A 25486-nucleotide genomic window follows, 5' to 3' on the forward strand; every position below is an offset into this window, starting at 1 on the left:
AACATGATGTTCTTCTCCAAGGACCAGTCTCTCCTGACCACGTGCCCAAAGTATCTGAGATGGAGCTTCAGAATCCTACCCTCCAAGGAGAAACTTGGTTTCATCCTCTCTAATACAGACCTATTTGTTTTCTTAGTGGTCCATGGTATGTTCAAGACCCTTCTCCAGTACTACAATTTGAAGGCATCTGCTTCTGTCATCCTTTGTCATTGTCCAGCTCTCAGATGCATAACAAGTAATTGCAAAGATCATGGCCTGGATTAGGTGCACCTTAGTATCTAGACTGTTGCTTTTCAGCATTCTGGAGAGGGCCCTGACAGCAGATTTTCCCAATGCAATTTGTCTTTTGATTTCCTGACTGCTCCTCTCCATCTACCGTAGTGCTGCCAGTTGGCCCAGTGGTGAGAATCTTTGTCGTCTTGATGTTGAGCTTCAATCCATACTGAAGACTACAGTCCTTGATCTTCTGTAGCAAGCACTTCAGGTCTTCTTCAGTTTCAGCAAGCAAGGTTGTGTCATCTGCATAATATAGGTTGTTGAAGAATATTCCTCCAATTCTGATGCCACAATGATCTGTTCTGCATATAGATCGAAAAGGTATGGAGACAGTATGCATTCCTGATGCACTCCTTTCCAGATTTTGAACCATGCAGTGTTTCCCTGCTCTCTCTTGAGGACTGCTTCCTAATCCAAGTATAGTTGCTAGAAATAATGATTAAATCTCTAAAACAAATCACAAAATTATTTCCCAAAGTAAATTTTTAAATCCTATAAACTCAAACACATTTTCCTTCTAGCCTGATGTTTTGGAAGTTATTATGTCTAAAGTTAGGCAGGTTCAAGAAAATCAAAGATATTTGATCCAAACCTCATCTTTCGGAAAATGTTGACTTAAAAAAGTTTGTTTCAAAAAAAAATAAAAAAGGTTTGTTTCAAATAACATGCTCCATGCACAAATAGAAACTGTTAATCTTCCATAGCCCTTTTTCTTCCTCCAAATGAAGATAGATGCTCAAGAGTTTTATCAGTTTTGATATGACTTCTGATGGTGTCAGCCTATTTCTGAGAATCTAGTACAAATAGACTGTTTCTAAGAATCTGGTATGAATAGCTGTGTGCCAGGTATTATGATAGGTACTACCCACAGACAGATGCCCCAGAAACCATAGAAAATGCTCTCCTGGCATTCCTCATTTATTAAGAGAGTGAAACAAACAGCTAACTCTATACACAGTTCAGACTGCAATGGGTACTCTTCCAGTGCACATTGTCAGGTTCATTCCTATTCAGTGTTCTTCTAGGAGCGAGCAGAACTGCCCCATAGAGATTTCAAGACTATAATCTTTATAAAGATGTTGTGTACCATTGAGTCACAATCAACCCATAGCTGACCCTCCAGTGGGTTTTTTGAGGCAGTTAATCACACAGGAGGAGACTGTCCATCCTTCTCCCGCAGAGCAGCTGGTGGATTCGAACCAAGTGCCTTTGGGATTTCTCTGCATTTTCTGCCACTAGTGGGATCTCCCTCTGTATAAAAGTATAGGAGTATACTGCCATATTTTTCTCTCACAGAGTAGCTGGTGGGTTCAAACTGCCAATTTTTTGGTAGCAGCTGAGTGCTTAACCACTGTGCCACCAAGGATTCTCTGGGCCCTCTGAAAAACCAAAACCTACTGCTGTTGAGTTTATTTAGACCCATTATCAATTTCCAAGGCTATAAACCTTTATGAGAGGATACTGCTCATCCTTCTCACATAGAATGGCTGTGGATTCCAAATGCTAATCTTCTGGTTAGAAGCCCAACAATGAACATACTCCATAGCCAGGGCTCCTTTTGGGACCTTTAGTGATCTTTAAGTCTAACTGGGGAAGTGGAACTGAGGAAACATCATTTGAGTTGGAACTTCTGGGTTGAGTAGGATTTAGACAGACAACAGTGTTAGGCAGAGGAGGGGAGAGCAGAAAGACCATGAGTCAGCAAGGGCTCAGAGGCCTGACTGGGGAGTAACATAAAGCTCTGTGTGGTTAAAATACAGATATCTGGTGGACAGTGGTTGGAAAAATTGCCAAGTTTACATGGCAAAGGTCTTTGAATGCTTAAGAAGCTGTTAAAACAAAAGTCACAAAAGGGAAATGAGTTAGAATTTAAACAAAATCAGAGACTGAACACATTCATGCCATGAGCTATATCTCCTGGGCACAGCGATTAATAATTCCTAAGAATGTGCATTGACGCAAGACTTAAAAACATCTAGGCCACAATCCTCACAGCCAATTTCACATTTCAATTTTCATTAGAAAGGAATGGTCAGTAAGAGAAGGTAGACTCTTGAGTTCTAGTTCCACAAAGGTTTCGACTCATTATACCTTATGACATTTAGGAAACAGCAGCCAAGGGAATAGGGAAGAAACGACTATGTACACAACATTTTGAAAATAAATGGAGTGTTTTCATATGCTGTCACATCTGAATCTCAAAGAGGATAAAATAAGAGTGCTTAGAAGGCTATCAGGTACAACAAGACATAAAGCCAGGATTTCCATTGTTGTCAGCTTTCCCCCACTACTTGCCATCAGCTGGGTGAAAAGGCCCCTCTTCACTATTTCTTTTCAGCCTGCTATCATATGACTTACCATGAGCCAGGCCATGGATGCCGGCTACAAGGTGCTCGCCACTGGTGGCTGCATGGTATCTGATGTACTCCCGCTCTGACTGATGCCGATTGTCCATGGTCTTCCCTAAACCATCTGACAATGTCCCTGCAAACTGTAATGCAATAAAACAGAAGGGAAACAAATTTTCAGACTCAGCATTATTTTAAATAAACACCTTCCCTTGCTCTTAGCTAGTATTCAGTAGCTACTGATTGAGAGATATTTTAATTACTCAATTATACATGCTATCTGCCCCAGAACAGTGGTTCTCCAGCACTGGAATGCATACACACTGTAGAATGTTTCCACTGACGGGCATAAGGCTTGCATAGTTGCTACTAGAAATCCATACTCACATTTTCTTTTCACAGTACTATTGACAAATTAAAGGTATAACAAGTGACAGAGGGGTAGGGGAAAGGAATGTTGGGATCCTATTACAGTAAGTAAGGGCCTAGGCTCTATGTTCCATGAATTATGGACTCAAAAAAAAGGAAATGTGGCAAATTATTGTGTTAGGATTTGGCCTAACATTTTGTCAATGTCAGTCTTTCTAAAGTAATGCCTTTATTTTCATTAATCCAGCAATTACTGACTAATAAGTGTCAAGTTCTGCTTGTCAAAGGAAAAACAAAATAAATGGGGAAATGAACAGGATAGGTCACCTTTCACAGGAAGGGTAGACTTGAACTCATGATTTCAAATACAAAACCACTCTCTCCAAATAAGAGAGAGATTTTATTTATCCTGACATACTTTAACAGAGGGGCTGTCTCACCTATCAAAGTTGGATAAAAAGAACACAAAACTCTGTTTTGTCACAAGACAATTTGAAAAGGTTTAATGTGACAGTTAATAAACCACAAGGTACTTAGCCTCATCATTCAGGCATAAAAAAAGAAGGATATCAAATATATAATTAACCTCCTCAGGAAGGATCTACCAAAACAAGTGGTTTAAGTGCCAATGACCCAGGACTAACCTTTCAGAAAACTCAGAGGAATGTTATTTAGATATAAAGCTCAGTGAAAAGATTCAAAGCAAACAACGTGGTAGTCATCTGGGGGCCTGTTGTCCTCTGATTTCCCACAGATCTGCCCTGGAAACCATCAGTGACACTAGTGGCAGGTGAGTACTGGGTACAAATGAGGACTATAAGAAGAAACTGCAATTCCATTCCTTTTCCTCCCTAAGGCAGTGATTTCTGGAGACATAATCTCTATCATTATTTGTGTGCTTTTTGCTTTACCTTCCAACTCAAGAATGAAAGCAAAACCAGCACTGTGAATCAGTAAGTGGGAACTACACTGGGTGACATAGAGGGTAACATCAAAATGACTATACATGAAATTTTTGTGGAGTGTTTCAGCAGAAATTAGTATTCTTAGAAAAACATTCCTGAAGTTAGTTATAACAAAAATTGTTTTCATAAGCCCAGTTTACATGTATCAGTATGCCAACAAGGTTAAAATTCTATGCTAATTTATTTTTTGAATCTTCTAACACTCTGGTTAGAGCTGTCATTATCATCAACTACAATGAGGCTTTGAGTCACAGAAGTTTGTTTGAATGCACCATAAGCACTCACTATTGTTTTCATTGCTTCCAGTATTTTTATAATAAATTATTTTGTCAGATTTTCTGATGTACAACATTGGGGTCATTAGTGTTTAAAAACTCACAAATCAATAACTATCCTAGAGAAAAAACTAATAATTAAAGAAAAAAGAGAAACATTTTAAATGTTTTTGCTCAGTTACTAATACTGCAATTCAACATAGATTTTATCTACAGTATTGTCATCAGGATCCATATGCTCTAAAATTATTACATTTAAGCAATTTACAATTAATAATCACATGCTATTCTGTGAGCAAAACTGATATAAAGACTTATTAAGTTGTTGTTGTTAAGTGCCATCGAATTGAGTGCAACTTATGCAACCCTATGAACAAAAGAGCTGAACTCTGTTCTATAACTATCATCATATCTCTAATGTTCAAGAGTTTCCAAAGGCCTATTGTTTAAGAAGTGGATGCCAATCCTGCTTCCAAGTCTGTCTTAATCTAGGAGTTCTACCAAACCCTGTCCACCATGGGTAACCATTATGACATCTGACACACCAATGTCAACAGCAACCCAAAGTTATCTCAGTACAGCAAACTGACAGACCAGTGCTGTACCACTTAGAATAGTGTTATTTCCAAACACAGTTATATAATCTTTTAAATACAAAGGTCTACCCACTAGGTTCTGATTGACTTAAATAAGACACTCCAGGCACGATGATTATGAATGAAATAAAACAATCAGTTTACATCCAACATTCAACTAAATCAAAAGAACCTACCCTTCAGAATCCAACTGCTTAGAGCTCCCTAAATAGAAAGAATTTCTCTAACGATGCTACTGGAAATCCAGTCAAAGATTGACTCCACAAGAAAGGCCCATGGTGGGGAGCTCTGGTGGTCTAGGGGCAAGGAGCTGCAACTACAATCCCAGAGGCGCACGGTTTGAATCCACCAGATGCTCTGCTGGGGAAGGAGGGACAATCTCCTCCTGTACCAGTCAGATCTGATTTGACGGTACACACATACACACACACACACACACACACACAAAGAAAGAAAGAAAGAAAAGAAAAAGAAAGGCCCATGGTATAGGAAATGGGCCCTGAACGAACCAGGTTACAATCTGCTGCCCAGCATGCTAGTAGCTACATTCCTTGAGCCAAGCACTCTACCTCTGTGAGCCTTCTGCATTGCATCTGGAACACAGCAAATAGTATACTATACCATGGGTTGGAAGGATTAGTGACAAAGGCTAAGAATCTAACATCTAGTCAGTATTTCTATTAGAAAGTCGTGACTATTAGTGCTTAAGGAATTATGTTGCCAATCCAAAGGTGGCTGTTGTGTATCATCAAGTTGGAACTGACCAATAGCTGACTCTTTGGCAGGTTTTCAGAGACAATTATATGGGAGGAGACTGCCAATCCTCCCATTAAGCAATTGGAGGACTTTCACCATGTGCCTGTGGGACTGCAGCACAGCTTCTTGCCACTAGGCCCTCAGACCTCCCTTAATCCAAAGGTACCCAGTTCAAATCTATTGGTCAGTGATGGGTAGGTTCCAACTTGACAGTACACAAAACTGCGACAGTGAAAGATAAATATACTGCACTATTTGAATAAAGTTATTATTAGAAGGTTTAGAATTATGGCTACTTGGACTAATATTTAACATCAGACAAAAACACATGCAAAAACAACCACTTAAAGAAAAAAAAAAACCTGCACATCCAAAAACTTCTCCAACCAGGTAAAAAGGGAAGCCACAGACTGGGAAAAAGTATTTGGGAATGACATGTCAGATAAGGGACTTATATCTAGAATTTATAAAGTACTTGAAAGGTAAATAATCCAATAGAAAAATGGGCACAGAATATGAACAGGCACTTCACCAGAGAAGACATTCAGATGGCTAACAAGCGCATGAAGAAATGTTCAAAATCCCTAGCTCTAAGAGAGATGCAAATTAAAACAACTATGAGATATCATCTCACCCCATTCAGAATAGCAAAATTTAACAGAACAGTAAGCAACAAATACTGGTGAGGTTGTGGAGAAACTGGAACCCTTATTCACTGTTGGGTGGGAGTATAAAATGGTGTAACCACTGTGGTTGGTGGTATGGCGCTTTCTCAAAAGTTGCAAATAGAGATACCATTTGACCCAGCAATTCCATTACTGGGACTATAACCCCAAAGAGACCATAACTGACATACATCCAAGCAGATATATGCACACACATGCTTATTGTGGCTTTGTTCACAATAGTAAAGAGCTGGAAACAACCTGAGTGCCCATCAACAAATGAATGGTTAGAGAAGCTGTAGTTTTATTCACACAATGGAATACTACGCTACATTGAAAAACAAGGAACTCATGCAATATTATTCAAAATGGGTGACCCTGGAGGACATTATGCTAAGTAGAGTATCTCAGTCACAAAAGGACAAATACTGCATGGTGCCACTATTATAAAACAGGACTGACATCTGGGTTGGGGGGAGACTAAGAAAGATGGGTTCAATAATGTATTCTGCATTAAAAGAGATGAGGGAGAAAACTGTTTAAAAGGGATATGTGATTAGGTATTTTTGTCACGACAGGAGTCCAGAATGAAGGCTGAATAGTGGAGTGGACCTGCGGGGGAGGGTTTGTAAAACAATGAAAGAATTTTTCTTTTACTTTTCCAAGAGGGTAGCGTACTAGGGGAGAGGATTGAGCGGGGAGAAAAGTACAACAATGAATGAATGGAAATAAAAAAAAGAAAAAGAAAAGAAAAACCCAATTGGAAATATAAAAACTTGTCTTTACAGCAAACACCAACCACCAAACTGAATTTCTGAAGTTGTTCTGACTTTGTTGAGTTCCAAAATCCTTTACAGCTCAGACAGTATGTGATCTACAAACCAAGTCCTAGTATCTTGATATAGCACATACTATGAGCTTTATCTGGGTTTAGGAACTGCATAAAATAGAAAAATAAAAGCAGTTTTGGATCCTGTTCTCAAGCAGCTGCCAGTCTTGTTGGGAAAATAAGCACTTGCATAAAGTAACCCATGACAAGAATCTGGAACACAGACTGTAATCTCAGGAATCCAGAAGGAGAGAAAAATGTGACTCTTTCTTTGGAAAGGGTCAAAAGGAAAACTCCTGCTATGCTCTGGAACAAAATGTTCTTCACTTCAGGGTCTGGGCAAAGAAAGGCCAGAGTGTTGGAAGTGTGACTAAACTGAAGAGCTTTCTCTAGAAGGGTCTCATTAGCATCTCTGAGAGATGCGAGCTCCACCAGAAGAGCACCTAGATTATCTTCTGGGCTTTGCTCAGTCTTTCCCCTTTTCCCAAACTCTAAATTTTCAAAGCTACTGTTTATTGGAACAGATCTTCCAATAAAGTCTCCTTTACTCATTTCTGGCAGCTGAATAGGAAAAAGTTCAAAATCTTGTAATATTTTTTCCCCAATAGAATATAGGAGAATAATCTAGGCAAGCTGCCCAATACAACCAAATCTTTCCTCCAACCCCCAAATATCAATAAAATGAGCCTAATATCCATGATTTATGAGTTAGCCTATGCCAAAAGCTTAAGTGCAATTGGTTTTGCTGTTACATCCTTGGCACTGACAGCATTGACTCGTTACTGGATGTTCTCCCGCAAAGATACTGACTGATCCCAGAATGATAGGACAGAGTGGCCTAAGAGATCACCTTCCCTCTAAAGCTGGATTCCTACAAGTACTTCTCACGTGCCTCACCTCTGACATGGAAAGGCACTTAACACACTATCAACCTAGGACTTCTAGTTGAATTTCTACTTCCTCTCTATAAAACTACTGCACAAGCCTTGAGTCACTTGGGAGTAAAGAAACGAAAAGATACAAAGATAGCAAAGGGAAAATATGGCAAAAGCCTTCAAGCCTAAAACCATGACTTGGAGAACTCAGTAAATTTTGGTAGATGTAGAAATTTATGATCCAGTCAAACCCATATTGATGAGAGCTTGGTCACGTTTTATGTGGAGCGGTATCTTGCAAGAACTAAACTTAGTAAGAAATGGAAGCCCAGAGCAGACTGAAACAACTGCTCAAACTTCTCAGAATCTAGTCACAACTGACTCATCGGAGACTAGTGACTAGTCTGTCATTAGTTAGAAGCTGTAAATCGCAGGGAAGGAGATAGCCTATCTTTCTCCCTTGGAGCAACTAGTGATTGGCAGATTCAAACCACTAGATAGGCACAGCTTCTGGGTCAGCAGCAAGACTCTTTATGGATTGGATAAAGATAAAACAAATTCCACCAGCCTAGAGGCAAGGTGGTAAGCCATCAGGATTCTACCAGTAAGGAGATGTCATTCAGCCAGTTCTGACTCACAGTGAGCCCAGAACAGAACTGCTTCATAGGGATTTCAGTGGCTGCTTGTCTTTTTTAAGGAGATGGGCAGGGCTTTCATTGAGAAGTGCTGTGTGAGTTTGAACTGTCAACATTTCAGTTAGTAATTCAGAGCTTAACCATTGCACCAGAGCCATAGGTGTGTGGGCCACAGGAAGCTGCACTGCTAACGCAATGGTGGTGTCTCCCTGATGGTTCAAATCCACCTGCTGCTCCATGGGAGAAAGATGGGCAATTTCCTCTTGTGTGACTTACAGCCTCAGAATAGGCTGGAGGGTAACTATCTATGAGTTCGTTCTGACTTGAGCTGAGGGACTCCTACAGGAGTATTTTCACTACTATCAAATTGATTCCAACTCACTGTGAATTTCCATCAAATTTCTGAGATGGTGAATCTTTACAGGAGGAGACTGTGCATTGTTCTCTTGCAGAGAACAGTGGTTTTGAACTGCTGATCTCAGTTAGCAGCCTGAAATAGTATGTTTTACACCCTGAGGGCTGCTGCCAGGATATAAGCAAGCACAATTTGGCTTTCTGTCCAGCCAATCAGTCACTCAATCAAATGTTTACAGAATCCTAATTGTGTACCAGGCTACTGAAAGACTGCAAATAGGGAGTAGTACCTGTCTTCTCCCTCCCAGGATCCCAGTCAGGAGACAAAAGGCACAGAAGAAAGACAATCAGATCTGAGTCTAAATTTTGAGTGTGACATTTAGTAGTATAAGACTAAGCATCAGTGAAATCTGGATTATTCCTACTTTCTAGTTACTGTGAATAAACATTTACCTGAACATTCATGTAAAAAACAGATTATAAATGCACAGCTTTAACCTCTGTTAAGTACCTTTACCCTCTGATCCTCATTCCCTTGGCTGTGAAAGAAATTAGCATATCCAGTAAAACATTTAGCACAGAGGCCTGAACTTAAATTTTTTCTTATATATTGTTGTTCTGTTGAGTTTGTTTTGACTCATAACAATCGCATGTACAACAGAACGTAAGCTGCCTGCTCTAGCAGCACCCTGAGGAGCAGTCACTGTGACAATCCATTGTTTCGAAGATCTCCCTCATTTTCACTTTACTTTATCCACCACAGTATCATTCTCCAGGAACTGGTCCCTCCTGATAACTTGTCCAACTTACGTGAGCTGAAGTCTCACCGTTCCTGCTCCTTAGGAATGTTCCAGCTGTACTTCTCCTAGGACAGATTTTCTTTTTCCTTCTGCTGGTGGTCCACATTTGTTGTTGTGTATCATCAAGTTGGAACTGACCCATAGCTGACCCTTAGTGAGTTTTCAGAGGCCGTTAACCCACAGGAGGAATTTGCTCATCCTTCTCCTATGGAGGAGCTGGTGGATTTGAAGTGCAGCCTCTGGGACTGCAGTGCAGTTTCTCACCACTAGGCTACCTGAATCTAAGTTTAGTCAATATTCTTTACCAACACCATAATTCAAGGCATTAGTTCTTTTTCATTATTATTTATTGCTCGGCTTTCATAGGCATATGAGGGGATTGAAAACAAAATCGTGGCTGAGCCCAATAAGCCAAATGAGCAAAATGGCTGGGCAAAAATTACTGGACCAGGCACAACCTAGTCTTCAAAGTGACATTCTTGCTTTAAAGAGGCCTTACCTATCAGACTTTGCTCAAGGTAATACATCATTTCATTTCTTGACCGCTTCTTCCATGGCACCGACTGTGGATTCAAGTAAAATGATATCGTTCACAACTTGAATTTTTCTCCATTTCTCATGATGTTGCTTCCTGATGCAATAGTAATGATTTTTTGTTTTTCTTTATGTTGTGGTGTAGTCCTTACTGAAGTCTTTGATCTACGTCTGTGAGTGCTTCAAGTCTTCTTCACTTTCAGCAACAAAGGCGGTGTCATCTGCGATATAGTAGACTAATGAGTCTTCCTCTAATCCTCATGGTATGTTCTTCATATACTCCAGGTTCCTGGATTGTTTCTTCAGTGTACAGACTGAACACCTGTGTGGTAAAAGACTACAATCTGACATACACCTTTCTTGATTTTAAACTATGCAGTATCTCTTTGCCCTGTTTAAATGCCCGCCTCTTGATCAAGGTTTAAGTTTCTGCATAAACACAATTAAATTATTGGGGTTTATTGTTTAAATTTGTTTGCAATGTTATCCATAATTTGCCATGGCACATACAAATAAATGACTTTGCAGAGTCAATAAAACACAAGTAAACAGCTTTCCATAGTTTCTCCTTTCTGCCAAGGTTTATTTGAGATCAGCAATGATATCCCTCATTCCATAGCCTCTTCTGAATCTGGCTTGAATTTCTGTCCGTTCTCTATTCATGTAACTGCTGCAACCATTTTTAATTATTTTCTGTAAAATAGTACCTGCATATGATACTAATGGTAATATCCCCTAGTTGTTTCATCTTGAGAAATGCTGGCACCTTTTGGCTTTCTAATTCAGGTTTCTGCACATTTCACTGATATTTTTCTACTTGCGCTGCCTTTTGAAATTTGTTCATTTTTTCTTATTTCATCATTTCTTCCATCTGTTTTAGCAACTCCACACTGAAAGAGAAAGTTTCAGAGTCTCTTCTGACAGCATGTCGTCTCTTTCTTGTCTTCTTACTAACTTGTTTTCTTCATGGAAACTGTGATGCCATCTCATAATGTCTGCTCTTCAGTAATTAGTGTTCAATGTGTTAAATATTTTCTGAAGATGGTTTCTAAATTCAGATGAGATATATTCAAGGTTGTACTTTGACTCTTATGGATACATTTGAAAGTTCTTCAGTTCCAACTTAAACTTCCACATGAAAAAGTGGTGGTCTGTTCCACAGTTGGCTTCTGGTCTTGTTCTGACTGGTGCTAATGAGTTTCTCCTTGGTCTCTTTCCACAGATGTAGCTGATCTGATTGCTGTGTATTCCATCCCATATAGTCTGTGTCAGCAGTTGCCATTTAAATTGTTGAAAATGTTTTCTTCAATGAGTAGATTATCTGTCCTAGGATATTCTAGCATGTAATCTCCAGAACTTTCTTGTTTAAGGCCATTATTATCTAATTCCAGATCCTTCCTCCTTTGCAGCTTTTGCATTTCAAGCATCACTAATTTTCAATTAATCTTGATTGAACATTTATTTCTGACTGCAGAAGTGGGTAAAAATCTTCAACATCTGCATCTTTGACATTAGTGTGAGTAATATTTATATTAATTGGTTCTCCTTGTAGAGATGTATGGCTATTATCTTATCCCTAACAGCATTAAACTTCAGGATGATACTTTTTTAAAAAAAGAAGTATTTCTTTTTCATTCTATTCAAGAACACTTTATTACTTTTTTCTGTTTACTTATTTATTATATTCATTCACTGTCACACAGTTTCTTCCCTCTTCCAAAAGGAATACATGATTAGGTATCATTCATTGGAATGGCAGCAATCTGGAATAAGAGGTACAATGCATAGTGGACAGGATCAATCTGAATATGCTCTTTTTGACAATGAATATGACGTGGCTCTTCTTCAGTTTGTCTTGGCATGGTAGATCATATAATTATCCAAATAAAAATGTCAATACCAGTCTATTTCAAGTCACTAATGCCACAGATACATCTTTAAAGCATTCAGTTTAATTTTTGGCAATATCTGATTTTCTAAATTCATACGGCATAAATTCTGTGCTCCAATTATTAATGGATATTTCCAACTGTTTCTTCACAGTTTTAATCATATTACATTAGCAAATGAAATGTCCCCAAAGCTCTACTCTACCTTGAAGAGGCAGCTTCCCCAGTCATATTTTGAGTACCTTCCAACCAAGGGAGCTCATCTTCTGGCATTACATCAGATAATGTTGTGGTACTATCCATAAAGGTTCAGTAGCCTTTCCCCCCCTAAATAAACTATCAGGCCCTTTTCCAGTCTGTGTTAGTCTTGAGGTTCAAATGACATCTGTCTAGCAGAGGCCATCCTACTGGTATTTGAAATACTGGTAACATAGTTTCTGGCATTAGAGCAACACACAAATTACTACAGTATAACAAACTGATAGACAAGTGGTGGTCTTCATATATAAAATATGGATAATCAGATTCCACAGTAATTGTGAAGATTAAATGAGAGTGGACATATAAAGTACCTGGAGTATGTTCAGTCCCCCATAAAAAAGCAACTTGGTAAAATGGAAACTATCCTAATTAAAAAAATCAACCAAACAAAAGACGGGAAAAACCCGCTGTTGCATTATTTTCAACTCATGGTGACCTCCATCAGGTTTCTGAGGCTACATATTTTTTATGGGAGGAGATTGTATTTCTCCTGTAGAGCAGACTGATAGCTTGAAATTGCTGATCTTTTAGTTAGCAGCTCAATTCATAACACACCACTATGTTACTAAGTCGGCTTCCAGCAAGCTTAAAGTTCCCGGAGCAGATGATGCATGCTAGGCTCTTATGCCAGAAGAGACACACAAACAGTGGAAATTGAAGTAATTTGTAGCAAATATATAACTCTATTCATTATAAAATACCTCAACATCAGAAGTACTTGTAAAGACTAAGTCCATGTAGTTAATTTTTAACAATTTCAAAGAGCTTAAAGTTGCAAATTTATACTTTTCTGGAGAAGATGAGAGGTTCCGAGGAACAGAAGGTCCTTTGCACTTGTGTAGGCAACAGTAATATTTCCCATTCTGAAATGGGAAGATTAACCACACTTGTGAATTATGGCCATAGCCGACAAGGAGATAAAAAACAACCCACAAAATCCCACAAATAAACCTCAGAAGTACTCCAAGATGTCAATTCTACTGCATAGCTAACACACTGTGTGTCTACACCTTAACTTTCTAGTTTCTTTTTTTTTCCTAAAAAAAAAAAAGAAAAGAAAAGGCCATTGTCTAAAACAAATAGAGACATTGTATATTGGCCCAGACTTTAGGCCTGATTCTGAACAGTTCATTTTATAAAACTGGTGCAAGGGGAAAAAATTCACACTATGTCCCTATGTTCCATCCTATCAGTTTTCTTCACCCTTTTATGATATTCAGAGAGCAAGGAGTGCCAAAGATATGTGGTCAGTGTAACAGGAGCTGGGGCTTGAATTTCTTCAGCTTCTCTGGGGTTCTTCTTTCACAGTTATTTACCTAATGGAAATTTCCTCTTTAATATTTTTGCTCCACGTAGCAATTACTAGTATCTTCCTTGTCACCAGGATAAATGACTATGTATAACAGGATAAGAGAGAAGTAACGGGCTTCTGTAGTATTGTCGTTGTTATGTGCCATCAAGCGCCTGTGACTCATAGCAACCTTGTGTACAACAGCTCTGAAGCCTGCCTTGTCCTGAGCCAATCTTACTCTTACATACCTACTCCATTACTCCAGTTACTGTGTCAATGCATCCTATCTGGGGTCTCCCCCCCTTCTGCTGACTGTCCACCCTTCCGAGCATGATGTCCTTTTCCAAGGACTGATCTCTCCTGGCCATGTGCCCAAAGTATGTGAGACGGAGTTTCAAAATCCTAGCCTCCAAGGATAAACTTGCGTCCACTCTTTCCAAGACAGACCTGTTTATTCTCTTGGCAGCCCATGGTATGCCCTCTTCTCCATACTCTCTCCAGCACCACAACTCAAAGGCATCGACTTTTCTTCTGTCATCCTTAGTCATTATCTAGCTCTCTGATACACAGCAAGTAATTGCAAAGATCATGGCCTGAATCAAGCACACCTTGGTCTCCAGACTGACATCATTGCTCCTCAGTACTTTGGAGAGGTCCTTGAGAGCTGACTTTCCCAGTGTAACTTATCTTTTGATTTCCTGTCCGGGGATATCATGAGTGCGGATTGTGAAGCCAAGCAAGCTGTAATTGTTAACAACCTCTATCTCCTCTCAATCTATCACAGTGTTGCTAATAGGACCAGTGGTGAGAATCTTTGTCTTCTTGATGTTGAGATTCAATCCATATTGAAGACTACAGTCGTTGACCTTCTGCAGCAAGCGTTTCAGATCCTCCACAGTTTCAGCAAGCAAGGCTGTATCATCTGCATATTACAGGTTGTTGATGTGTCTTTCTCCAATACTAATGCCAAATTCCTTCTCATAAAGCCCAGCCACCTGAATGATAAAGTCATGTTTTCAGCAAGGAGATAAAAAAAAAATTGCCTCAGAAGTACTCCAAGAAAAAAAAAAAAGCCATTGTCTAAAACAAATAGAGACATCGTTTATTAGCCCAGATTAGTCTGTAATATAATGGAGTAGTATAAGGGAGATTTTCAGTTAGCAGCTTAATCACTAGTACTTAATTATATATATAGCCAGTGAGAAATTATTCTCAAAGTATGAATTTTGCCTGGATATAATAGAACTCTCTTATGATACTTATGGATAGGGGAAAATTAAAGAAACTATGACCCCAAAATGAGTAATTATCTGTCCTTTGACACAATGCAAATAAAATAACTAGTTAGCTAACTTCAGTCAGTTAAAAGGAACAGAGAAGGGAAGATGAGGAAATTGGGATGGGGCATTTAAAAACAGGCATAGAAAAAATTGAGGGCCTGCAAAAAAGATACGTTTGGACTCGAGGTCTCTAAGCACTGGTAATAGAGAGGGTTTGTTTGTTTTCAGTAGTACATGGGTATAGGGTTTGTATACCCTTAAAGCAAAGGTGAAAGAATCCCAAAAGCAGACCCTAGATAAGAATTACAAAGACATTTTACAGCCAGAATGGCATTCTACTGCCATAACATGCCCGAGTCAGTGACCTTGTTCCTTTTTTGTCTCTGGAAAGCTGGAAGCCCTCCCACCTAAGACACACACCATGTTGCTATTTCACGGATAAACACTTATCAGACAACAGACATCCCTTCTCTGTTAAGAAACAAAGTTATCCAAAGCCACCCAGAATTATCTCAGCATACAAGGTCTAAACATATGCAACAATGTCAGACCTCAAGATTGCCTGGTGTCTAAACCAACCCAAGACACACGCCTGCTGAATTGGCAAGTCTTTTGTATTCCACAATGCTGACCCAGTTGTGAACTCAGATGTTGTTTGAGAGTAATCTGCAAACTCAAGAGTGGTCTGAAGCACTCCCATATTAGATTTTGACTTTATTTTAAAAAGGACTGGTAGTTTTCTGTAAGGCTGAAAACACAGATGTGCAAAAAAAGAACTAAACAAAATCATCAGGTTGATTTTCAACAACAGGGCAATCAACAATTTATGACCACTAGCACTGGTGGTTTGGGATTTAAAAAAAAATTTTAGATCTATATCAATTATAAAAGTTCTATAGGCAAAAGAAATCCTTAGATCTAGCTATAATGGTCTCCCATCTTTACTTCTTCACTTGCTAGCACTCCGGTAGGCTTTTGTCACCAGAAGGGGCACAGGTTATAGTGGGGATATCAGGACCCCATTTGTCCATTTTTGAAAAGTCATGAGACACACGGAAGCCAAATGATGAAATTCCATGCAGTCAAAGCTGACCCAAGAGTATAAATCTTACGACTCTGTGAAAGATCTTCATTTTGTCCTTGTAACAAGGTTTTTCCAAAATGCATAAATGATTTATATCTCAAAATGAAACACGAGATAGACTATGATATGGGGAGGGAGGAGTTGAGGGAGAGAAATCCCTAAGTGGTGGTGACACCATGGTGCCTGACAGGGCAGATAGGCTTTGAGATGCAGAATTCTGACCTCAAGGCACTCAGCAGTATTGACCAGATGAACAAGAGCTAAAAGCGCACTATAAAAAAGACATCAGTGACATCCTCTACTAAACGGGAGAATACTGTCTATAGGGTTGCTTTGTCAATCAAATGAGACCTTGGCTATATATAAAAGCACTTGGAAGAAAACACAAACCTTGTTCTATCTTCTAACAAGTGCTCTCCCTTAAACTTAAGATTCTTCATTTGTTGTTGTTGTTGTTATGTGCCATCGAGTCGCCTGCAACTCATAGCGACCCTATGTACAACAGCCCTAAACTCCGCTCTGTCCTGTGCCAATCGCACTGTCTCTGACACTCCCATCCCAATTATCCCAGTCACTGAATCAATCCACCTCATAGAGGGCCTTCCTCTCCTGCGCCGTCCCTCTACCCTCCCAAGCATGATGTCCCTCTCTAAGGACCGGTCTCTCCTCACAACATGTCCAAACTAAGTTAGACGGAGCCTCAGAATCCTTGCCTCCAAGGAGCCACCCGGTTTAACCCTCTCCAGGACAAATCTATTTGTTTTCCTAGCAGTCCATGGTATTCTCAATACTCTTCTCCAGCACCACAGCTCAAAGGCATCAATTCTCCTTCTATCCTCCTTGGTCATTGTCCAACTCTCTGATGCATAACAGGTGATTGCGAAGACCATGGCCTGTATCAGACACACCTTAGTCTCCAGAGAGACACCACTGCTCTTCAGCACTTTGGAGAGGTCCCTAACAGCAGACTTTCCCATGGCAATGTGCCTTTTAATTTCCTGGCTGCTGGTGCCAAGACTGTTGACTATGGAGCCAAGCAAACTAAAGCTGTGTACAATCTCAATCTCTTCACCATCCATCCTGATGCTGCCAATTGGTCCAGTGGTGAGAATCTTTGTCTTCTTGACATTGAGCCTCAATCCATATTGTAGGCTGCAGTCCTTGACACTCTGCAGCAGGCGCTTCAGGTCCTCCTCAGTTTCAGCAAGCAGGGTTGTGTCATCCGCATAATGCAGATTGTTGATAAATCGTCCACCAATCCTGACCCCACATTTCTCCTCATAGACCCCAGCCTCCCAGATAATCTGTTCTGCATATAGGTTGAAAAGGTATGGAGATAGGATGCATCCCTGGCGTACGCCCTTCCCAATTTTGAAACATGCAGTGTCCCCTTGCTCTGTTCTGACGACTGCCTCCTGGTCCAAGTATAAGTTTCGCATTAGAACGATCAAGTGTTCTGGGATTCCCATTCCTCTCAGAGTCAGCCACAGTTTGTTATGATCTCCACAGTCAAATGCCTTTGCATAGTCAATGAAACACAGATAGACATTCCTCTGGTATTCCCTGCTTTCAGCCAAGATCCATCTAACATCAGCTACAATATCTCTAGTACCACGACCCCTTCTGAAACCAGCCTGGACTTCTGGTAGTTCTCTGTTGATGTGCTGTTCCAGTCGTTTTTGGATAATCTTCAGTAAAATCTTGCTTGCATGTGAAATCAGTGAAATTGTTCTGTAGTTTCCACATTCGGTTGGGTTGCCTTTCTTTGGGATAGGAACAAATATCGATCTCTTCCAGGCAGTTGGCCAAGTGGTCGTTCTCCAGATTTCTTGGCACAACTTGGTGAGCACGTCCAGGGCAGCATCTGTTAACTGAAATATATCAATTGGTATACCATCTATTCCTGGAGCCTTATTTTTGGCCATGTCCTTCAAAGCAGCCTGAACTTCTTTCATCACCATAGGCTCTTGCTCATATGTTGTTTCATGAAATTCTTCATTTAAAAAAAAAAAGAAAGGAAAGGAAGTTAGAATTTAACTCATTTCCAGCGACAGACTCCATTCTTATAAAGCATTTTCTATCTGGTTGTATAGTCCATAGTGTTTTATGATGAATTGAAAAAGCATGTATCTCTGGTGGTTCAAATCTAACAGTGGCTCCAGCTCCACAGGAGAAAGATGGGCAGTCTCCCTCCATTAAGATTTATAGCCTCGACACTGCTTCAAAATGTGTTACTGTGGTTGTTGTTAGGTGCTGTCAAATTGAGTCTGATTCAAAGCTTTTGTGCAGCTTTTGGAATTAGAATTTTCAGCCAACTATATTTGCTCTGTACCAAGCTTTGTCCTAAGAGCTTAATATCTATGAAACTAGTTAATTTAATGCTGACACGAAACTTAAGAGGTAGGTTTATTGTATACCGTTGAGCCAGAACCAATCCATAGCAGATTCTCTGGTGAGTTTTCAGAGGTAGTTAATCGCACAGAGGAGAGTGCCCATCCTTTTCCCATAGGGCAGCTGGTAGATCTGAACCACCTGCCTGTGGGACTTCAGTGCAGCTTCTTGTCACAAGGCCACTAGATCTCCTGGTTATTATATTATTCTCATTTTACAGATGAAACTAGAAAAATCATGTACATTTCCAACAAAATCTGCTAAATCCAAACTACTTTTGACACTAGGAAATCTAGAGAGAAGGGAGCTCCGGTGGCCTACTGGTAAGAAGCTGCACTCTAATCCCAAAGGCATGTGGTTCAAATTCACAAGCTGCTCCAAGGGAGAAGGATGGGCAATCTCCACTTGTGCAATTAACTGCCTCTGAAAACTCACTGGAGGGTCAACTATGGATTGGTTCCGACCTGACTGTACAAAATAACAACAATCTATCGAGAGGGTGCTCTGGTGGGGTGGTGTACAATGTGCTGTCCTGCTCACTGGAAGGTCAGCAGTGCGTCTCTACAAGCTCTCCTCCCAAGAGGCGTTACAGCCTTGGGAAGCAAATGAAGTGTCAGCATGAGCAGAACTTAGTTGACAGCAGTGGGCTTGTTTTTGTTTGTTCATATAGAGAGGGAATTCATTATCATGACTGTTGCTCTTGTCTTCACAGACTGATTCCTCTTGAATGTTGTGAAATCATAGAGATACCGGGCGTATATTTCCAGTGATAAAAAGAAGGCAACTGAGAAAGTACAAAAATGATAAAGTTTTTGAAAAAAAATTTATATGCAAATTGATGGATTCAGTTTCCAACCTCATTCTAGACATATATTTTAAAGTGAGACACTTTAGTTAACCTAAATACATCTCTCATACATGACTCTAGACCATGCAGTCTAGGATTTACTTCCATCTTTACTCAAAATTATTACTTGTAAATGTGAAAAAGACCCCAGAAAAATAGTAAGCCCAGCAAATGTCTAACACATAGATTATAGTACACCACATCAGATCACTTAACTCGTGTGAACCATTTACACCTGTGGTAAATATGGAGGTAATAGTTAGGCAAGGATTGGGATTACAGGTTCAAGAACTCTCTTTTGTCTAGAAGCCCTAATCTGTAGCATTAACAGACCTCCAAGCAAACAGGTTCATCCTAGAGAGGGTGAGATCAGGCTGCTCCTTGCAGGCAAGGATTCTGAAGCTTCCTCTGGGCATATTGCAAGGGGCCAGTCCTTAGAGAGGGATATCATGCCTGGGGGGGTGGAGAGACAGCGCAAGAGAGGAAGACCCTCAATGTGATTAATTGATTCAGTGACTGGGGTAATGAGGGTAGATGTGTCAGGGAAAATAAGTTTGGCTCACAATAGAGCAGGTTTCAGAGCTATTGGACATAGGATCACTATTAGTTGCAAGAGGCTAGACAGTATATAACAACCACCACAATAACCAGGAGAGAATAAAACAGATGAATGGGACCTCCCAAGAATCAAATGCATATGTACATCAAAAAACTTCTCCAAAGGGAGCTCTGGTGGCCTAGTGGCAAGAAGCTGCACTGCAATCCCAGAGGTACAAATCTACCAGAATCTCTGCTGGAGAAGGAGGGGCAATCTCCTCCTGTAGCAGTCAGATCTGATATGATGGTACACACACACACACACAAAATAAAATTTAAAAAGAAAAACCAAAACAACCCTTCTCCAATCAGATAAGAAGGAAATCCACAGACTGGGGAAAAATATTTGGTAATGACATATCTAATAAGGGATTTATATCTAAAATCTAAAGAATACTCCATCACCTCAACAAGAAAAGGGTAAACAACACAATCACAAAATGGGCACAGGATATGAAAAGACATCTCACCAAGAAGACATTTAGATGGCAAACACACACATTAAGAAATATTCAAAATCCCTACCCTGAAGAGAGGTGCAAATAAAAACAACTATGAAATATCATTTTATCCCAGCAACAATAACAAAGTTCAACAGGGAAGCAAACAACAATTGCTGGTGAGGTTGTGGAGAGACTGGAATCCTTATTCACTGCTGGGGATGTAAAATGGTACAGTCACTATGGAAGGTTGTCTGGTGCTTTCTCAAAAAGTTGGAAATAGAAATACAATCTGACCCAGCAATCCCACTATTGGCAATAAGAAATTAAAATCAGAGTACCACTCAAACTAACAAGAAACCAAAGAACCCTGAATGCCACTCAAACAGATGTATGCACACCCATGTTTATTGCTGCACTATTCACAATAGCAAAGAGATGGAAGTAATTCAAGTGTCATCAACAAAGGAATGGATAGAAAAACAATGGTGCATTCACACAATGGAGTATTATGTAGCATTGAAAAACAGTGAACTTGTAAAACATTACACAACAAAAGGGAGTCTGAAGGACATTATGCTGAGTGAAGTGTCTCAGTCACCAAAGGACAAACACTGCATAACATTGCTGTTATAAAATAGGACACATATGAAGGGGTTGGGGAGAGAATGAGACTGAATGGGTATGGAAAGAGGATACAACTCTGGTGCACACCTTTTTTAAAAAATTTTAATCCTGCAGTATTCCCTTGCTCTATTTGCAAAACAGCCTCTTTGTCTATATATGGGTTTCACAGGAGCACTATTAAGTGTTCTGGGATTTTCGTTCTTCTCAATGTTAGCCATAATTCGTTATGATCCCACAGTCAAATGCCTTTGTATACTCAATAAAGCACAAATAGACATTCTTCTGGTATTCTTTGCTTTCAGCCAGGATCCATTTGACATCAACAATGATATCCCTGATGAAACTTTTAAACCTATGTTGAACTTCCAGCAGTTCTCTATGTACTGTTTTAACTATTTTTTAATGATCTTAAAAAATATTTTGCTTGCATGTGATATTAATGATATTGGTTATTTCCACATTCTGTTGGATCACCTTTCTCGGGAATGGGAACAAATATGGATCTCTTCCAGTCAGCCAGCCAGCTGTCCTCCAAATTTCCTGATGTACGCTGGTGAGCATATCCAGGGCTGTACCTATTAATAGACATATATCATTTGATATCCCATCAATTCCTTTGGCCTTATTTTTTTGCTAAGGCCTTCAGTGCAGCTTGAACTTCTTCCTTCATCACCACTGGGTCTTGATTATATAGTACTTTCTTAAATATTTCAATGTCAGTAATTTTTTTTTTTTTGCACAGTGATTCTGTATGTCCTTTATCTTCTTTTTATGTTTCCTGGATTATCCAAAATTTTGCCCATAGCATCTCTCAATATTGCAAGTCAAGGCTTAAATTTTTTTCCAGTTTTTTTTTCTTTTTATTTTATATTGCTTTGCTTACAAATTTCATAAACATTGTGTTTCATACTATCCTTATTCACATTGTGTTTCATACAATCATTCCCATTCACTGTTTTATAAATTTAATTACCATTGGATTATGTCCACCACTGTCCTGTCTTTTCAGGTTCCCACTAGATATTTCCTATTTCTTTTATCCCTCCCGACACCCAACAAATTGTTCAACCCTGTGATTTTTACCCCTACTCATTCTCACTCTTCTGCTCCCAACCCTTCCCTCCTCAGATCCTCATACATGCTTTACTAGTGATCTTTCTATTTTTAAGAAAATGGTTTTAAATCAGTATTTGTCATAATGAGACTGAGTTAGTTCACTCAGTATAATGCTCTCCAGTCTCTCCCTGCTCCTGAGCACTGCATACTAATCACAGGCAATCAGAGAGATGTAAATCAAAATCACTATGAGATAGCATCTCACCTCAGTAGCAGTGGCAAAGTTTAGCAGGGCAGAAAACAATAAATGTTAGAGAGGATGTGAAGAGGTGAAAATTTTCATACACTCTTGGTAGGATTGCAAAATGGTACAATCACTCTGTAAGGCAGTCTGGCATTTCCTAAAAAAGCTGAACACAGAAATTCCATACGACTCAGCTATTCCACTACTAGGAATATACCCCAAGGAAATTAGAACTGAGTCACAAATGGAGAATTTGTGCACCTATGTTCATAGCAGTGTTATTCACAATGGAAAAAGCCCAAATGTCTAACCATAACTGAACAGATTGAGAAATTGTGGTGTATTGTTTTTCTATTCTTTCAGCTTGAGAAATGGTGAGTTCTTCCCTTTTTATTTTCTAACTCCAGCTCTCTGTTATGATACTTTCCTTTGTCTTCTCAAGCTGCTCTTGAAATCTGTTCATCTCTTTTACTTCAGCATCTTTTCCCTTTGTTTTGCCTTCTCAATACTCTTGTGCCATTTTCAGCACCTCTTCTGAAAATTATTATTACTTAACTTGAGAGGGACGGAAGGACATTATGCTGAGTGAAAAAACCCAGTCCCACAAGGACAAATACTGTATAAAACCATATTGTAGAATGAGTATAAGGATCCAAGGGGCAATGGGTGAGGATGTTGGGGGGTGGATAATCACAAGGTTGTACAATTTGATGGGTGAGGAGGTGAGGGAAATGGGAATGATCTGGTGTGAAAAATAATTTATCTGAATTTTGTAAATAAACTAGTAGGACCCACCCCATACTATTTTGGTTTTTTCCTTTCTTCTTGGTCTTTGTAATGACCTTTTGGTCTCTTGATGGATGATATCCTTGATGTCATCTCATAATGATCTGCATATTGCTAATTACTTTCTAGACTATATATTTTTTTTTCTTGCTTGTTTATCACTGTTTTTATTAGTAAAGCACTTGTCTGTTTGCTGTATTTAGGTAACCTGTGGGTTGCTGTGATGCTGAAAGCTATTTCCCTAGTGTATCAAATGCCTCCACCTTTCCAAGCATGATATCCCTTTCCAAGGAAGAGTGTCACCCAACATGTCCAAAGTATGAAAGATGAAACTTCACTATCTTTGCCTCCAAAGAGCATTTTGGATGCATTTTGCCAAGACATGTCTGTTTGTTCTTTTGATAAACTGGAGATATTTGATATGCTTCTGCAGCATCACAACTCAAAGGCATCAATTCTTCTTCTGTCATCCTTATTCATTGTCCAGGTCTCTGACGTCAAAAAGATGCATATTAGTCTTCAAACTGACATCATTGCTCTTCAGCATTTTGGAGAACTGTCTAACGCAATTGCGATGGGAAAGTCTGCGGTTAGGGACCTCTCTAAAGTATTCAAGAGCAATGGTGTCTCTCTGGAGACTAAGGTGTGCCTGATACAGGCCATGGTTTTTGCAATCACTTGTCATGCATCAGAGAGTTGGACCATGACTAGGGAGGATAGAAGGAGAATTGACGTCTTTAAGCTTTGGTGCTGGAGAAGAGTATTGAATGTACCATGGACTACCAAGAAAACAAACAGATTCATCCTAGAGAGGGTTAAACCAGGCTGCTCCTTGGAGACAAGGATTCTGGGGCTTCGCCTGACATACTCTGGACATGCTGTAAGGAGAGACAGGTCTTTAGAGAGGGACATCATGCTGGGTAGAGTAGAGCGACAGTGCAGGAGGGAAGACCCTCTATGAGGTGGATTGATTTAGTGACTAGAGTAATCGGGATGGGTATGTCAGAGGCAATGCGATTGGCATGGGATAGAGCATGGTTTAGGGTTGTTGTACATAGGGTCGCTATGAGTTGCAAACGACTCGATGGCACATAACAACAATAACAGTATCAATATGAACAATAGTTAATTTATAAAATAAAATAAAAAAATCTAAATTATATGAAACATAAATGAAAGGTTGTATAAAACACAATGTGCATGAATGAAATACAATGTATACAAACTCATGTATGCAAACAAATTAAAAACATTCCTTGAAAAAGTAAACAAAAAAGAAAATGTCAAAGAAATGGCAAGTTGGGTTATACAGAAATTTCTCTATTATAAAATTGACTCAGCCTATCAAACTTAGGACCCACAAATACTCAAGTTTAAGGGACAAGGTAAAGTAACTAAAAGATGTGTACCAACATACATTAGACAAGCAGGGAGAAGAGATATTAATTTAAATTTAATCTCGAGATTGTAAGGACTCACCCTGACCTCTGAAGGACATCCTTGCTCCTTAACACCTAAAGATGTGCTCTGTCTCCCTTGCTAGGGCAGATGCTATCCAGCAATGTGATTTCTGAGTGGAAATTTTAAGACTCAAAAGGTTCCAATAAGTCAATAAGAAGTCTAGTTAATCTTACCCAAAATAAGCATTTCAGAGAAAAGAAATATATACATACACACCATAGTCATTCCTTCCTCAGGGTAAATGTCAAGTCCCCTTTTAATCCATCCTTTTAAAACTAGAAATTTGCAACTGCTAAGTTCAGGCCACTGTTTAGAAAAGTTCTCCTTGATGTAGAGGTACACTGAATGAATCTGATTCTTTGAACACGGTTAGCTATCTTGAATGAAAATAGGAAAGGATATCTTAGTTATCTAGTACTCTTAATACTGAAATACTACAAATGAATGGATTTAAATAGCACTTGACTTCTTTATAGTTTGCTGTTGTTAGGTGGTGGTGAGACGGTGCCATCCTTACAATCACTGCCGTGTTTGAATCCACTGTTGGTGTCACTATGTCAATCCATCTCACCAACAGTCTTCCTCTTTTTCACTAACCCTCTATCAATCACAATGCTTTTCTCTAAGGCCAATATTTTCTGATAACATGCTCAAAGTATAAAAGGCGGTGTGGTGCTTTCTCAAAAAAGGTGCAAACAGAGTTACCAGTTGACCCAGCAATTCCATTACTGGGACTATACCCCAAATAGACTATAACTGACATCCAAGTGGATATACGCACACCCATGTTTATCACGGCTTTGTTCACAAAAGCAAGGAGTTGGAAATAACCTAAGTGCCTATCAACAAACGAATGGATAGAGAAGCTGTGGTATATTCACACAAAGGAATACTATGCTGCATTGAAAAACAAGGAACTCATGCAATATTATTAAAAATGAGTGACCCTGGAGGA

General features: G+C 39.4%; 1 protein-coding gene across 1 annotated transcript in view; it reads right to left on the bottom strand.

The window, feature by feature from the left end:
- The window catches only part of VPS13D (vacuolar protein sorting 13 homolog D (S. cerevisiae)), a 424616-nt gene that overhangs the window by 95718 nt on the left and 303412 nt on the right, over positions 1-25486 (bottom strand). Inside the window, exon 66 of the mRNA XM_006885745.1 lies at positions 2635-2767. Within this exon, the coding sequence (XP_006885807.1) occupies positions 2635-2767 (133 nt within the window). The remainder of the gene's footprint in view (positions 1-2634; positions 2768-25486) is intronic.

Source organism: Elephantulus edwardii, unplaced genomic scaffold (genome assembly GCF_000299155.1).
Source record: "Elephantulus edwardii isolate Elephantulus edwardi_28Jun2011 unplaced genomic scaffold, EleEdw1.0 scaffold00045, whole genome shotgun sequence".
Taxonomy (NCBI): Eukaryota; Metazoa; Chordata; class Mammalia; order Macroscelidea; family Macroscelididae; genus Elephantulus; species Elephantulus edwardii.